This window comes from Rhinolophus sinicus, chromosome 12 (assembly GCF_057876585.1).
Source record: "Rhinolophus sinicus isolate RSI-liver-muscle chromosome 12, RSI-T2T, whole genome shotgun sequence".
NCBI classification, from domain to species: Eukaryota; Metazoa; Chordata; class Mammalia; order Chiroptera; family Rhinolophidae; genus Rhinolophus; species Rhinolophus sinicus.
The window spans coordinates 10800690-10818572 of NC_142512.1; the positions used below are offsets into that span (position 1 = coordinate 10800690).

The 17883-nt window shown below is 41.1% G+C and overlaps 1 protein-coding gene across 3 annotated transcripts in view; it reads right to left on the reverse strand.

Moving 5' to 3' along the window:
* The window catches only part of DNAH9 (dynein axonemal heavy chain 9), a 316438-nt gene that overhangs the window by 257903 nt on the left and 40652 nt on the right, over positions 1-17883 (reverse strand). For all 3 annotated transcript variants that reach the window (XM_088801911.1, XM_088801910.1, XM_088801912.1), the window contains exons 13-17: positions 16637-16892; positions 15300-15541; positions 9910-10045; positions 6047-6243; positions 5525-5949 (exon numbers count right to left, since the gene is read on the reverse strand). In XM_088801911.1, the coding sequence (XP_088658037.1) occupies positions 5525-5949; positions 6047-6243; positions 9910-10045; positions 15300-15541; positions 16637-16892 (1256 nt within the window). The remainder of the gene's footprint in view (positions 1-5524; positions 5950-6046; positions 6244-9909; positions 10046-15299; positions 15542-16636; positions 16893-17883) is intronic.

Here is a 17883-nt window from a genome sequence, read left to right on the forward strand (position 1 = left end):
ATGTCACATTTAGGGGAGGGGCAACATCTGGCAGAGAGAGAGAGGGACTTGATCAGAGAGGAGTGCATATGGGAATTTTAAAAGATAGAGCCAATGTTCTGTTTCTTAGCTGATAATGGAAAAACAAGTAGTATTTTTCTCTAAATGGTGTGGTGTGCACACTACATTTTATAATAAAACTTTTTATAGAGAATGGATGAAGAACTAAAAGAATCAACTACAGACACATATTTTTGAGTCGTGAAGGCCACACAAAAACGGTGTTGTAGCTGGAAGAACTTGTGGGGCCATGTTCTTTTTTTTATGATGGGAGATATGAGAATACATTTGCATGATGTTGAGAATTGATAGGGAATATTTAAGGAGGTAAATCCCAGAATACGAGATCTGACAATCAAGCTCGTGAACTAGTTGCCACGATGTTGCTAACCTTTTTTGATATCAGAGGGATTATTCATTATGAATTTGTACCAACTGGACAAACAGTTAACCAACTTTACTATTTGGAAGTGCTGAAAAGGCTGCATGAAAAAGTTAGATGACCTGAACTTTTCGCCAACAATTCATGCCTCTTGCATCACAACAATGCACCAGCTCACACGGCACTGTCTGTGAGGAAGTGTTTAGCCACTAAACAAATAACTGTATTGGAACTCCCTCCCTACTCATCTGATCTGACCCCCAATGACTTCTTTCTTTACCTGAAGATAAAGGAAATATTAAAAAGAAGACATTTTGATGACATTTAGGACATCAAGGGTAATATGATGACAGTTCTGATGGCCATCCCAGAAAAAGAGTCCCAAAATTGCTTTGAAGGGTGGACTAGGCACTGGTGTCGGTGCATAGCTTCCTAAGGGGAGTACTTCGAAGGTGACCATAGTGATATTCAGCAAGGAGGTATGTAGCACTTTTTCTAGGATGAGTTTGCAAACTTAATTGTCCAACATTATAGATAAGAGGAAAGAGGTCGGACTTGGAAAAGCAGGGATAGTTTATCCAGTGAAACAGTTGTGGTAGTAGCTGAATGTATGCCTTCAAGTACAAGTAGATTGGCAGATTTTATGGTAAAAAGGCAAGTTAGTTCTCTTGTGATTGCTTCTAATTTTTCAGTGAAATGAGAGGCAAAGTTTTAAGGGCAGAGAGGATATTTGAGGTTTAAGGAGAGGGAAGAAAAAGGAGTCTAGGAGATTTGGGAAGCATCTACGAAAATGTGCAGGACCTACTCAAATTTTATGTTTATAAATTTAATATGCGATTGGTCAGAAGAATGGTTTGTTTCCTTCATCAGGGATGAGCTGCTCAGGTGTAGGTGTAGAGCGCTGAGTTTAGACAGAGTCAGGATTTTACAAGGTGGGAGTGGGAATGTGAGCTAGGATGGTAAACACTCAGAGAGCATAGGGGCCACTGGACTGGAAATCCTGCGGGTCTGCAGGATTCTGCATGGCAGTGCTGCCAAGAAAGTAAACTGGAAAGGTAACAGGTGGTGGTCTGAGAATGCAATGCTTAAAACTGAGACTCTGAAGGAAGAACAAATACTTTCACATCTTTCCCTCTGCCTCCCCAAGAGTACAATATGGAATTAGGTAGCAGAGGTATGGTGGAGGGAAAGGGCATTGGAGAGAGAGGTCAATGAAACAAGAGGAAAGTATAATGGAGTCTCTACTTGGATGTTGGGTCACTGAGGATTATCAGCAGAAAGGTGGGAAAGGAGACTAAGCCAGACGATAAGATCTGCAGTGATGGGGAAGGATGACGAAGAGCTTATTGGTAGGTGACTGAATAAGGACAAGTGGCACCTGGTAGTGTCTGATAGAATCTGCTCCCGTGGAGTTGAGGATTTTGAGAGGGTGGTAAAAAGGTCTGGAAGAAGCACTGAAGAGCAACAGTATCTTATCTACCTCCAGGCCCAGTGGTAAGAGGGATACAGGAGAAAAATCATCCCCTGTTTGGGAGGGCTACAAGGGAACCAGCATCCTAAGGAGAGGGATGGGTTTCTGCTAGAGCAAAAAGAGGATAAGAGAAGATGAAGAAAACAGTGGGTATTTGCTGATGAAAGATCCTGAGGTCTAGGGGAAGGCTTTGCAAGGGCAAGTGTGGGGGTTGAGTCAGATGATGGCATAAAAAGCTACATGGGGGCGAGAGGTGAGTTTAGATGATGTTATGGACTGAATGTTTGTGTCCCCCACAAATTCCTATGTTGAAGCCCTAACCACCAATGTGAAGATATTTGAAGACGGGGCCTTTGGGAGGTGATCACAGTTAGATAAGGTCAGGAGGCTGGGGCCCTCATAAGGGATAAGTGACTTTATAAAAAGAGGAAGATCTCTCTCTCTCTCTCTCATTCTCTCTCTCTCATTCTCTCTCTCTCATTCTCATTCTCTCTCTCTCTCTCTCACCCCCCCCCCCACAGGCACCGAGGAAAGGCCATGTGAGGACACAACGAGAAGGTGCCGTCTGCAAGCCAGGAAGAGAGCTCTCACCAGGAATCATATCAGCTGGCACCTTGATCTTGGAATTCCAGTATGTGTTATTTTGTTATGGCAGCTACTGAGATTCTAATACCAACTGAAGTGTGTGTGTGTGTGTGTGTGTGTGTGTGTGTGTGTGTGGAAGGGGCACAGGGATGGCAGGTTCTCCATACCACCAAACAATTCTCTGACACCAGCTGGGTGTCCTACACTTCAATTCAATTCTGACACTATCTACCTGGAGAGAGCATCAGATTTCACAGGTTAAGAGCTCAGTCCTACGAGACTGCCCCATACCCTCCATAGACCAATCCCAAATCCAGGTTGTCACTTGTGCCTCTCTGACTGACTGGAGATTGAAATGACCTCCTGCTTGGGTTCCATTAATTTGTTAGAGCAGCTCAGAGAACTCAGGGAATCTGCTTACTCACTAGATGACTGTTTTATTATAAAAGGATACATAAGTCAGGAACAGCCAGATGGAAGAGGCAGACAGGCCAAGGTACAGGGAAAGAACGTGGAGCTTCCATACACTTTTCAAGCCCACCACTCTCCCCAAATCTCCACATGTTCACCAACTTGGAAGCTTTCCAAACCCTGTCCTTTTTGAGTTTTATGGAGGTTTGGTTACATAGGCATGATTGATTTAATCATTGGCCATGGGCAATTGACTCAACCTCCAGCCCCTCTTCCCTTCCTAGAGGTGGGGGGAAGGGACTGAAAGCTCCAACCTCTAATCACATGATTGGTTCTTCTGGCAACCGGCCCTCATCCTTAGGTGGGATCCAAAGGTCACCTCATTAATATAATAAAAGGCACCTTTATCACTCTCATCACTCAGGAAATTCAAAGGGTTTTAGGAGCTTTGCCAGAAACGGAACACAAACCAAGTATGCATTTCTTATTATAAATCACAGTATCACAGAAGTCCATCCTGAATAACTCAGGAACAGCCAGATGGAAAAGACGGATAGGTCGTCAAATGAAAAAAAAAAGGGTCGGACTTCTCAGAGTAGATACGTATTAATATATAAGATAGAAGGCCAGGTGGGATTAATCCTGACACCTACTAAGGGAAAGTGGAAATGCCAGAATTACATGGTGTACAGTAGACACTCAAGAATAAGTGGTTTTTATTGTTCTTATTACGTCTATTTTACCTAATCCTTGAGAACACAATAACACATTCTTCTAAAATACAGCAAAGTAGTAAGTTTATGGAATCACCAACTAATAAAAATGGAAGGCACCTGAGAGAAATCCAGTCATACTGTCTTCGTTCAGAGATTAGGAAACGGGTTCAAGGACAAGGACCGAGTTCTCCTAACTGCTCTGCCATGTGTTTGTCCTGTTAAGCCAACTGTTAGCTCCTATGAAGCCTTACCTGGTAGAAGCACATGGCAGCTGCTATCACTACTCCCTGGATCAACCATGGGTTTCTGAGGCTGTAACATGTGGGGCCTTGCTGACCCAGGAAGAATTGCCCCTCCCAGGGTCAGCCCACTCCTAGAGATAAATGACTCATCTTTGAGCATGTCTTTTATATGCAAATCAACTAGTCCAGAGTCTATATCCCCAACCGCCTCCTCCAACTGGCTCTCACTCCAGGTCACTGTCCACCTGCCCTAATCACCCCAGGGCCAGGTACCAGACAACTAAGGACAGCCTCTACTCCCCAGAGCCTGTTGAAATTATTCAAACTAGACAATCCTGAACCTGCTTGCCCCGTCTCCCCCATTCTTTTCCATGGAGGCCACAATAAGGGCTCTTGCCCATGTTTCCTCCAGCACCCTCTGCCTCCTGACTGACTCTGGTGCCTTCCTGTGTGGCCCTGGGTGGTATGGAGTGTCCCCTCCTCTTGGGATCTATGAGTCTAACAAACTACCTTTTCAGTGGCAGTCATGACCTGATCTGTTGGCCTTGCCAAACCTAAATAATGACGGAATCTAATCTAAATTTTGAAAAATGCCCCCATGCCCTTGGATCACTAGACCTACTAATGGAGAGGGACCACAGAGCAGCTGTCCCTCGAACAGTACTCTATTCAGGGCATCACTGTCACCTCCCCAACTCCCACCATTGCTTCCCCTTCTTGCCTCTGTGAACGTGGAAAACTGGTTTCTTCTACTTCAAGAAAACCTGCAACACCCTATTTGAAACATCTCACACTGCTTTCCTACGGCTTTCTAGTGGTGGACCATCACCCTGCAAAGTCTCTGGATTTATCTGTAGCTAAGACACATCCTTGACTTGGCTGTTTCCTGTCTACATCACTGAGCAGGGAAGCTGCAACATTAAGCAAGACCAACAGCAAACTCAGGGGAGGGGCCAGGTAGCATCAGCTGACACACGAAAGGCTGATGGCTGAATGGTGGACTGTGCCACCCCACAGGATTCTGGAGGGAGGGGTGGGAGTCGAGATTCTGACTGTGGTGGATCTGTGGGGACAAGGCTGAGGTGAAGTGACCAGGACACTGCCAACCAACTTGATTATTTATTTAGAGGGTGATGCTCTTACTTAGAGAGCTTGGTGCTAAGCTGAGTCGTCTTGGTTCATGGTGGAACAGACAGAATTTCAGATCCAATCTGTCGCAAGGCTAGAGTGGCACAGACAGGCATCAGGAGTGTGGGGATTTAGTGACTCCCACATTGCACAGCTGGATAATCTGGGACAAGGAGTAAGTAGCAGAAATAAAATCTAAGAGGAACATTAGACTTCATCTGCCTCTCAGGCTTAAAGAGCTTTCACAGTCAGAGTTGTGAAGGGAGATTGGATCTGCTATTATTGTACTGAACATTATTTACCACTTACTGAGTGCCTTTCACACAATGGGCGCCCAATGGAAAATAAAATGAAAAGAGGCCATGTCTGGTAAACAAAGGAAAGGGCAGGACTAAAGATACCAATGGAGTCCAAAAGCCTAGAACCTCCCACCAGCTGTTTTAAGTTTTAATTAACCAATGCACTCATGGGGGAAAACATGAAGACAGTTAAAAACACGATGTTCCCGACAGCCTGAGATGCTGGAAGGAAGCTGGAACAATCACATTACCTGTTAGTGACATAGTCAACAAGATGCTGTTTGAACATGAGGCTCCACTTCTTAATTATATTCAGCAGAGATGCTTTAAAGGGTCGCACATCCATCTTCATCCAGCCGTCAAACACCTTGATGGGCTCCAGCCTGTACACATCTTCATAGAGCTTTTCATAGGAATCAATTTGTGCTTTAAACTGATGGAGAAGAGGAGGGTTCTCTGGGATGTCCTCTTCCACATGGCCTTCGATCTCCTCAGGGGTGAGGACACGCCCATACAACAGAAACTGACCCAGAATCTCCTTCCGGTCTTCCACATAGAGGTAGGAATATTGCCTGAAGGTGTTTCGATAGCTGCAGCAGAGGGCGCTCACGCTCTGGACTCTCTCCATGAGCGTGACCCGCATCCTCGCCAAGTCAGCCATGCTCTCCATGTCAACCTGGGGGGGCAAGGCAACAGCAGCAGGCGGGTTACACCAGCACTTGGCAAGAAGTCCCAGATTTGGCTGGAAGGTGGGATGGTTACAGATCCAGTACCTGATAGTAGGGAGAGCTGTTTTGTGGGGACAGCCGTGGTATCAAAGATGATATTCTAAAAACGCTGGCAACAAGACCTTCAACAATGTCATAGAAACCGCCCTTCACTCCGGACTCCAGAGATGGATAGAAAACTAATTCTGGGATTTCTAAGCTCAGCTGTGTTTCAAATATCGGGGTGAGTCCTGCCTTACATTCTGAAAAACAAGGAGAACAAAAAAGAAAGAAAATGGGTAAAATGGGCAAAGAGAAATACAGTTTTTAAAAAGCTCAGAGCGTTTCTTTTCTTTAGATGAGCTGCTTGGGTATAGAGAATGGAAATGTAAAATTTGCTAACACCCAGAAAAGGTGAGGGTGACAGTCCTACAGTGTTTATCTGCAGGGGAACCACTGACATTTTGAACAGGCCGATTTTTGTGCAGGGCTGTCCTGGGCACCGGAGAACATTTGCTCTCCTTGTCTTCAGAGAGCACATCCCGTGACTGATCAACTCAAACCAGACCCTTCCACATTCCCAAATGCCTCCTGGGAGGCGGTACAGACTCTGCTTGAGAAGAGGTTGATTTTACAAAGCCAATTTCTTGGAAGCAGCTGCTTTCTTCCCAGGCACAACCCAGGCAATTCCATTCGAAGCCACTAGGGCAGTGGGGTATGCTTGTCCGTGATTGTATAGGCATCAAAAAACAAAGAGAAGTTACAATCCTGCCCCTTCTGCTTTTTTTCTATAAAAGCAAAACTTATTTTAATTCTGTAGTCCTGCAGTGATAAAAAAAAAAAAAAAAAAAATTCAAAAAACAGTGTAAATCATGAGCAAATCCCTGATTATTTGCTAGACTAACTTGACTTGCTCAATTTAAATAAAAATATAACATGGAGTGAGATGTTTCAAGTACATGATAAATGCTTTAACTTTTATCAATAACCACTTATTTTCATATGCCTTTTCTGACTGTAGGAATATTTAGGGGACTGTCATGTGCTGGATACTGTGGGTGGCAGAGACTGCTCGCTGAAATCCATTATCCCCTCTTCCCTAGAAATAGAGTTATAAGTGTGCATGTGGCATTTCCCAGCTTGCAGTTTGGTGTAGCAGCGTCATTCTCTCTCCAGGGGAATGTGGGAAGAAGTGATGGGCACTCTGTGCTGGGGCTTTTGAGACAGCAAGGCAGCCTTTTCTATTCCTCCCACAGGCGGAAGCCTGGATGTGCCCGTGACCCAGCTCAAGCACATAAATTAAGACTCCGCCCTAGACAGTGATGGAAACACAAGATAGGAGGAACTTTCCCATTTCCCTGGAGCACTCACTTTGGACTAGTACTTGAGGGAAAGACTTCTTTGTCTTTTACGCTACATTATTGATGGAGTTTTGCTTCCCACAGCTTAGCCATTCTCCCTAACTGAAAAACTGGGGGATCTACAAAGATATGTAAGATCAGTGTCTTACCCTCAAAACTGCAAGAATGATAAATTTGCATGATTAGACTCAGGAGTGTCCCATCAAATGCATATTTAACTTAAGGGAATGCAAGTTTACCAATATCACAGTAATTATGATACTATCGTAGAATAGTTTTTAAAAAACTGTTAAGATTATGCTTTGCATGTGTACTCATGACATAGCCTGCATCCTACATGCATTACATATAATTTAATAGATAAGCTTGCATATAGTTTAAAGGATTTAAGAGTTTCAAGAATATTTTGACTACATGAGATTTTTGCCCCATATGCTGTCATGAGAACCTAATCATTATGTTAGATGCAATGCTGACATAATTACCATATAAACCAGATGGTCTTGATGGTTCCACAACATTGGTACAAGTAAATCACTCTAGGAATTAAGATGGGGAAGAACATTTCTGGATAGAGTGAGTAGAATTTAACCTAGGCGGGGTTTAGATTCTGAGACGTGACTGGGAAGCCAAACCAAGCCACGGAAATGGCCTTGGCTTGACCAAACAAGTGAAGGTGGAAATAGTAAGGTGGACCAGGGAAATAAAGTTGTCCAGCTGGGCTACTGCAAAGGATCTCAGTGATTTTCTTCTTCTTAACGGCTTCTTCACTTTCACCAGTGCCTTTAAAATTGTATCTATAGCTCCTTGGCTCAGGCAACTGCGAAATATAGAAATATAGCTCCTGCCTATTTTATATTGTGAAGAAAATGTGTTTCCCTTCCTTCCCATTTCCATGGAGGAAAGGTAACTTTAGCAATCTTAGAAAAACACTACCGTCTCCTCTCTCCAGCCTCTTATTCCCACTTGCTCCTTCTCAAGAGAGGAGGACAACAGACACACCAGACAGTCCAGATCAGGAGAGCTGGATAGCCATTGGCCAAAGGCGAGTCACTACATTTAGGGACCATCTGCCTCATACTTTCTGCATCCAAGTGTGGCTCAGGCATCTTCCTACACATTCTGGAGGAGGGATGAGGGACCAGGAACCCCAAACCTCCAACATCAGAGGAGGTTTGGTCAGGTCACTAATGTGAGCACTGTCGCCGCGGGTCCCTAGGAACCAGTTCTCTAGTCTGTGCCTACGTTCAATGTCTCACTGGTTACTTGCCCCCACCTTACTGACTATGCAGAAGCCCCTGTTTCCTGCTGCTGCATTTCATGGATTGGAGCACCCCTGCATCCTGCAAACACCGTGCCTCTGACCTCAGTTCCTCCACCTACACAGACCACGGGGGTTGCCGGTCTGAACTATCCCCAGCCCTGGGCCTCACTCCTCTCTATTCCCAGCCGAAGTGTCTGCATGTGCCCTTCTGTACAGACGGGATATATGAACACTGATCCTGGCCTGCCTATTGTAACTCTGCATTTGATTTCTTTCCTAGGGTTGGATTTGACGTCTTAAAGTCTCATCTCACCTTCATCCCCTGGCTTCAAAATGTTCACCTCTGCCTTTCCATTTTAACCAGTTCTTCACTATGACCCTTGCTAAGCAACTCAGAATCTACCAGAATGCAAAAAGGTTTTATTCAACTTTACTCCTGAACTCTTACACCGTTTCCGTCCCATCACTTACTAGCCAAGGTTAGCCCTTACTGTAGTATCTTTGACTCTGTGCATCTGAACCCAGTACACCTACTATAAATTCAAAGCCCTTAGCTGTCTTTTAACAGCTTCAAAGAATGCCCATTACCTTCTTAACATTCCTTTTCCTTCTGAGAGCTACCCTATCCCCAACTTCCTGTCTCTTTTTCTTTTTTTTTCTTTTTCTTTTTTTAATTTATTTTTTAAATTTATTGGGGTGACAATTGTTAGTAAAACTACATAGATTTCAGGTGTACAATTCTGTATTACATCATCTATAAATCCCATTGTGTGTTCACCACCCAGAGTCAGTTCTCCTTGAATCACCATATGTTTGAACCCCCTTACTGTCTCTTTTTCACACAAAGACTTCTGCTTCTTCCACTTAACCCGACAATACAACCTCATTGTTTTCTCCAAAAGCTGCAGAGTGCATTTAGCCTGAAGGCACAGAGTATCTTCCTCCTATTGCCATGATCAAGGTCAGATGAAGCTGCCATTGCTGACTGTACTTCCCACTATTGCGACTTAGTCACTCCTCTTTATTGAAGCTAGATTTCCACTGAAATTACCTTTTATGCTTTTTGCCTTTGCTCTGAGTGTCACTATCTTAGAGCCTGGTTGATCATTTGAGTTGTGAAAAGAGAGAGGTCTCTTCTCTTTGAACAATTTAGAAACTCAATACCTTTGCTATTTTACTGGGTATAATTCACAAAACACACACAATCTTTTTGGGAAAAATCACAGAGCACTCAACTATAACTCAACAGATGTTATTACTGTTATTGTTCCAGTAATAACCCGTATCCATAAGCTAGTAAATACCGGTATTTTCCAGAAGGTACTTGAGGGAGCACTCAATGGCAAGAAAGAATCCATCTAGCAACATATCATCAATGTAGTTAATATAAGTCTTCCAGATACTGGAGGTTGGGTCTGCTGAAAAAAGATGCAGGTTATCCTAAAAAATAAAGTAGAAGAGATGTAAGCCATGTTTAACAATACGGAATGACTGGTCTAATCATCATTAGTAGGAAGATAAACACACGGAGAAAAAAGCATTCTTATGAAGAACTTGCTATTCATGTGCATCAAATTCATTCTGTCTAACGTGTTTAACCATTGATCAAAAGGAACATAAAGTTAATTCATGAAGGGAGGCAGGGTCTCTGGGAAAGGAAGACGGGGTCAGGCCACATTCTTAGCAGGAATGCTGATGGATGCAGTGTGTGCGTCATAAATGCTGACTGATGTGCTGTGAAGGAGGCTGACTCAGAGCAGAAGTTAGGGTAGGTACAGGAAGGAATCCTAAGGGTAGAAGGCATTATGATTCAAAGCTTATAAGAAATTAGGGGTTCAAACGAATAAAGCATTTCCTGGATAATCCTTAGAAATGAGCTGGAGTGTTTTGCTGTTGGCATTTAATATTAACTAAAAATCCTCATCATATTAAGTGATTTAGAAAACACATAAATAAATGCACATGTTCTCTCCTGTCTCTCTGTCTCTCTCTCTATCTCTGGCACCCACCCCCACCTGGTGGTATGGCAAATACAGATATCCCATTTACTCTTCATCATTTTCATTATTAAGCTTTCTTACAGCAACTTTCCATTTATCGTATATCTTCAAAGAGAGCGGTAACTACTTTGCAGAAGTAAATTTTCTAGTTGATTCACACTGACCACTTTACAAACATTTCCACATTGTAACAGCCCCCTGAATTTAAAAAAAAAAAAGAAAGAAATCTCATGATCCTGCCTTTGAGCGACAAAACTCTAAAATTTCTAAAATGCACTTCCTTTCCAAGTAGATTTCAGATCTTCTTAATACTTAAAGTCCATCATCACACAAATCATAACAGTAACAATATAGTGTTGCTGTCAGCTGTTATTAAGATGCGTATGTCAGCGTAATCTATATTTTTAAAACTTGGTTTTTATGACTGTTTTGTATAGTTATTTTGTCTCCTAATGTCATGCTATCAATATAACTATGTGTATTTTTAACTTTTCTACCTCAAATCTACTATGGTCTAAGAAGCAAACGTGTTGGAATTTTCTGTGAACTAGAAATATCTGATTCTAGCCAAGAAAGGGGAATGAGATCAGGTTTGCCCTTTTGCTACAAACAGCTATATAACTGGATGCAATACAAGAAACAATTATCAGGTTGGTGCAAAAGTAAATGCAGTTTAAAAGGTTAAAAATAATTGCAAAAACTGCAATTACTTTTGCACCAACCTAATATTTTGGGGCAATTAGATAACAAACATTATAGGGATGTGATCCTCGAGAGAAGCGGAATATTTAAGGTGAGCTTTACAACCACCTGGCTTTCTACCTAGAAGCACTTTTCCAAACCGTGACATAGGAAAATGGACCACAATCACAGAATCCTTCCTGCTGGGCAGAAAAGACAGAAACTGAAGTTTGAGGTTGCAGACGTTACAAAATCAATCCTCTTGAGTCTTTGAGTAGTAAGCTGTACATATTTAGGGCAAGGCTCTGAAAGGCATGTAAGAGAACAGTTACTGGGGATGCCAAGCTCAGTGGAGGTTGTGTAGGACAGAAAGTGATGGAAGATATTTGTATTCTCTCAGAAATAATGAAAAGACCTTGCAGATAACCCAGGACCTCAGTTGAGACCCCAGAAATGCCGTGCTCTAGGACTAGAGCTTCTCTGTTCTAGAGTGAGGCCTCTTTAGACCCCTCTCTAACAAAGTTTAAAACTGAACTTCAACAGGATCAAGCTGACCCACCAAGTAAACTAACTGCCCGCCAACAGAAAAACACAAACTCCTTAAGGGAAATAACACCCTAAAGTGGTACCTAACATGACTAGAAGATGATAAAAGATCACTAGATATGCAGAGAAGCAGACATTTAACTGAGAGAAAATAATGACTAAGAACAGACTCAGAAAATAACTGTCATACCAATCCTGGAATGCCTATTTCTTCTTTCTTTCTTTCTTTCTTTCTTTCTTTCTTTCTTTCTTTCTTTCTTTCTTTCTCTTTCTTTCTTTCTGTCTTTCTTTCTTTAAATTAAAGTTTATTGGGGTGACAACTGTTAGTAAAGTTACATAGATTTCAGGTGTACAATTCTGTATTACATCATCTATAAATTCCATTGTGAATGCCTATTTCTTAGACTTATTTTATGTGAAAGTAAAATAAACTTCTGTTGCATTAAAAAAAAAAAGACTCAGAAAATAAAAGAGATGTCCAAATTAGCAGACAATAATGTCATAATTTGATTGACTCCCCAAATTTTATGAAAAACAGATTCAAGAAGCTCAAAACTCCAAGCAGAATGAATATAAAGAAAACCTGTTTAGGTACATCATAGTCAAATGGGGAAAAAATACAAACATGAAAAAAAGATTCTATTAAAAGCAGGCTGAGAGAAACAATACATTGCATATAGAGGAACAAAGATACAAATTATGGCTGGTTTCTGATCAGAGGCATTGGAGAAGAGAAGGCAATAAAATGACTTCTGAAAGAAAAATAAAACTGTCTACACAATTCTATATCCAAAGAAACTACCCACCAAAAACAAAAGTGAATGGGTGAGAAAGGTGAAGGGATTAGAAAGTACAAATTGGTAGTCACAAAATAGTCACAGAATATGAAATACAGTATGGGAAATATAATTAATAACGTTGTAAAAACTATGTATGGTGTCAGATGGGTACTAGACTAATCGGGGGATCACTTCATAAATTATATAAATGCCTAACCCCTATGGCATACACCTGAAACTAGTATAATATTGAATGTCAACTATTATATATATATTATATGATCACAAGATGTAAACTACAGCAAAGGGAATATAGTCAACGGTATTGTAACAGCTATATATGGTTGTCAGATGGGTAATAGAGTTGGGGGTTATAACTTTGTGAGGTGTTTAAATGTCTAATTATTATGTTGATTTGTACACCTGAAATAAGGATATTTTCAGATAAACAAAAACAGACTGTGCCATTAGCAGACCTGAACTGCAAGATGTTAACTCATTTCTACAAAATGGAAAAACAAGTCTCGAAATATAAGTATATGGGTAAATATAAAATAGTGTAAATATTTTTTCCTTGAGTTTTTAAAGCAATATATATATATATATATATATATATATATATATATATATATATATATAACACTCTCTTGTGGAGTTTAATCACACACACACAGCAACAGTGTGAAAGATGAAGGGGCATTGGATTGAGCCACACTGTTGCTAGTTTCCTATATTTCATGGGAAAACTCTAAGTCAATTGTGATTAGTTCAAGAGACATGGAAACCTAGAACAACCACTGCAAATGTAATGCAACACGGTAAATCTGAAATGCCAATTGAGGAGTTAAAATAGAATACTAAAAAATATACAATTAATAACAAGAAGGTGGGAAAGGAGGAGCAGAGAAACAAAAGAGAAATCAAGCTAATAGAAAACAAACAGCAAAATGGTAATTAAATCCATCCATTCCAACAATTATATTAAATTTAATTTATATTAAATTTATATTAAAGTTACATTTATATTAAATTTAATTATATTAAATGTATTATATTAAATAGTTTAAACATTCCAATTAATAGGCAGCGTTGTTAGACTTAGAAAAGTAATTTCTACTATATCCTGTATATAAGAGAAGAAATTTGACTCCAAAGAAACACATAGGTTGAATGTAAAAGGGTGGAAAAGGATGGACAATGAAAAAAAGTGGAAATAATGAGTCTGGAAGGAAAGACTATAGTAATACAAGGAAAACGGGGGGAAAAGGCAGAATTCAAGGCCAGGGAGTATTATTAGAAATAAAAAGGGAATTTCTAAATAAAAAGGGAATAATGATAAAATGGTCAGTTTATCAGGAAGTTATAATAACTGTAAATATATTTGTACCTACTAACAACAGAGGTTCAACCACTTGAAAAACCTCACAGAACTAAATGATTAGATAGACAAATCTAAAATCATAGGTGGAGATTTAATACTCTACCTTTAGTACCTGGTAGAACAAACAGACAAAAAGCAGAAAGTATATAGAAGATATGGACAATGGAAGAATAAACACATTTTCAAGTGTGCAAGAAACACTGCATAAAACACACAATATTCTAGTCCATGGAACAAATCTCACTGAATTCCCACTGACTGAAATCTTACAGAGCATTTTCTCTGGACCACAATGGAATTAAATTAGACACCAATTTTATTAAGATATCCAGAGAAGCCCCAAGTATGTGGAAATTAAACAATATACTTCTAAATGAGCACGGAGTTAAAGAAATCACAAGAGAAAAAATAAAACTGAATGATAATGAAAATGAGGCAGATCAAATTTGTGGAATGCAAGTAAAGCACTGCTAAGGGGAAAATGTATGTCACCAAATGCTTGTATTAGCAAGGAATACAGCCTTAAAATACTACCTAAGCTTCTACTCTTATGGGCTAGGAAAAAAATGAGCAAATTAACCCCAAATTAGCTAGAAAGAAAGAAATAAGAAAGAACAGAAATTAATGAACTAGAAGTCAAAAGTACATCACTGTACTTCAAACCACAGACAACCCCAAAATAACAGCTGTATTTCATGACTGACTTTCAGTATGTCAGATCAACCTGTCAGAACTGCGGCGTGGCTACCTGGAAGCCATTTATAGTTCTTTTCCACTGTTCAGTCTTTTGAGACCGAAAGTTGCCCTGATCACAATGCAGGGCAGAGCCTACTGCATTAAGTGCAGCACTCTGCGTTGTTTCTTCTCCTTATCAAATGCAGTTAAGGAAACGAGCATGGGAATCTCTTCAGGCTCTACAGAGCTAGATTAATGAAGACGATGTGGGAGGTCCTTACCAGGTTGTGTGGGCAAGTTGGGGGTGGTTAGGGCAATAGATAATTTAGGATTCTGTCCTCTTCTCCTCCTCCCCGCCCTGGGGTTTGGTGTGGGACTTAAGTCGTGTGATGATAGTATTTGACCATTAAGATAGTATTAATTTTGACACACTGATGCTAGAATGTGACTTTTCACTCTCCCTATCTATTAGCTTTAGTTCTTTTGCTATCAGTACAAACGTCTATCTCTGACTGCAGAAGACACAGCATCTATTGACTGTTCTAATTTCCAAATCACTTCTGGCACCCAAACACACTTCTTGATGCTTTCTCTATACTCCTGGTATGGGTGACTGAGAGGCTGGTTATTACCTGAACGAGGGCATGAATCTTAAGGCCAGATTCTTTGATGCAACTATAATATTTTTCCATTCGATCACGCTGATCATCCATGGAAAGAAGGCCTTCCTTTCTTCCATCTTTTCTCTTAAATATTGGAGACACCCATGTTTTCATGATGTTTTGAATCTCTTCCACATTGTCTTTAGTTTTCTGAATTCTTTGTTCGAGATCATGAATACTGTTGGTGATTTGATTGACATAATCCCAAATGCCTGCTCCCCAAGAGAAACAGAATTAATTGAAATAGCTGACAGTGGCATAGCTAAAGGTCTAGTTGCCATGAAAGATAGGGATTTAATACCCATGGGTTTTATAAGACTTTTCTGCACAGGTTACTTCATTATACTCAGTCTCTTTCTTCCTAGCTGTATAATGAAGCCAACTCTCAGCATAACCCTGATTATAGAGGAAAAGAAATAAACAGGTACTACTTACCTACCAAGCACACAAAAGTTGATACATTTGCTGGGGCATACCAGTGCAACTAGGTGACTTTATTTGGGTTAATGAATCTTACTTTTTAGGCACTTTCACTGTACTAAATGTTGAAAAGATCATTCCCTCTTGTATATGAAATATAGTTCTAACTTGTTTAATACGGCATTCCAAGACTTCTGTGAGTTAGCTGTAATCTTCTTTTCAAACGTTAACTCTTTTGAGGACCCAAATGCAAATGAATCTCCTTCCCCTGTGATTCATCACACTTTATTTTTAACTCTGTGATAGCATATTTTAACTTTTTATCACAGCATGTCTTGTTATGATTTATGTTGTACATAAGGTCTGTTGTCCCCACTAAATGTGAGCTCTTTGAGGGTAGGGGCTATGTCTCGTACACCTCGTCTCTCATATTCTCCCCTCAGTCCCTCCCAGAGTACCCCACATACGTTAATCCGTCGATGAAAGTTTACTGAATAGAAATGGAGGCTACAAGAGAAGTAAATGCATAGTTCCTCATTTAAGATGTTTATAGTCTAGTTAAGAAAATTAAGTAACAGGGATAATAAAAATCTTCCTTCATGAAGCGCCCAATATATGCTGGAGACGGTGGGAGATCTCATGCAACCGCTGACCCTCCCCTAGTGCGTGGCCGAAAAGTTTTCTAAATCTACTCATTATACACAAAGAGAAGGAAGAAGAGGAATACCAACCCGCCTTGCCTTCTCTGCGTTGGATATATGCCTGAGAGGATAGGCTGGTGTTTCAAACACAAACCAGATCACAGGGGAATCATTTGAGGGTCTACCAACTTTATTAGAATCTTGACTCTCAACCTTTTCCCCACAGTCCAGGTGGTGCCCTGTTACCTTCTGTTTTCCAGTTCAGAGTCTCCTCTGCAGCTCTCAGGCAGAGATCGATATTCTGCAGCTCTTTCTCCACTAATGGAAATTCCACCTCTAGCAGAGTTTTCATAACCTTGTTGTACCAATTTGCCATCAACTCCAAATTGGCAACAAGCTGCCGATAGAATTCCCTGGAGGAGAACATGGCTGCTGCTGTCTCAGGGATGTGCTTCATCTGCCTGGGTTGAAGATAACTCATTTCTTTCATCACTGAAATCAGCTGGAGGAAAGAATTGACGTAAGTGGCTGTAGTTCAGGGGCAGTGAATAGCAGCAATATTGGAAGGACTGAAAAACCCCAGGGACCCAAAGGCCCTCTGGGTCCCTTCTTAACTTCTGCTCCTACCGTTCCTTAAATCTAGTTTCAGAGAAGGGAAGTGGAGTATAAGGCAGAAGGAAGGTGAATTAGAAAGCAGTAAGGTTAACTGAATCCATAAATCACAAAGAGCAAGTCGTGGAAAACCTGAGAAAGGAGACATCAGTGACAGCAGGAGAGGGCTTGGCCTTGATGTTTTAGGACATGTGACTGATGACATGATAGGCTTATGCTGACGGAGCCAGTTCCCATCAAGGTGTGGTGGTATCATCTGATCTGGGCCACCCACACACATGAGAAATCTCAAATTTAAACTTCTGGAGGTCTCTCCAAATGAGGTCATTCGCATAGTCATAGAACGAACAGGATTGAGAGAAGGTGCCCATTGCACAACACTGTTGCATAGAATCATTTGAAAGAGCACTGTGCTGGCATGTCTTTGCGTTTTAATGTACTAGGAGATCAGGAGATGGAAACCACCCAGGCCTCTATGAACGTCTGTGGGGCGCTGAATTGAGCAGCAACTGCAGAAGTGAGAAGCCAAGCAGATGTGGTCCAGGGAAAAGACAGAGAGGCCTCTGGAAGGGTTTCTAAGCACCATGCTCATCATCCCTTCTCATCCATCATGTTTACCTCTGAACCTACAGGGACTGATGTGGTAGGTACGTGCGACAAAACAGGCCATAGATTCTTCCCTGCCTCCTCTCTCCATTCCCCATCTCCTTCCTGCTTATCAAGACACCTAGGCTCCCAGCTCTGCTTCCAAGTGGCTCTGGGCCAGCTCTTCCTGTCACCCAGCAAACCCGACTCAGGGTTAAGACAAATGCTAACCAGTTGGCAGGGACATGACCTCAGCCTCCTAGTTTATTTTGAAATAAATTCAAGAGAGATATTAA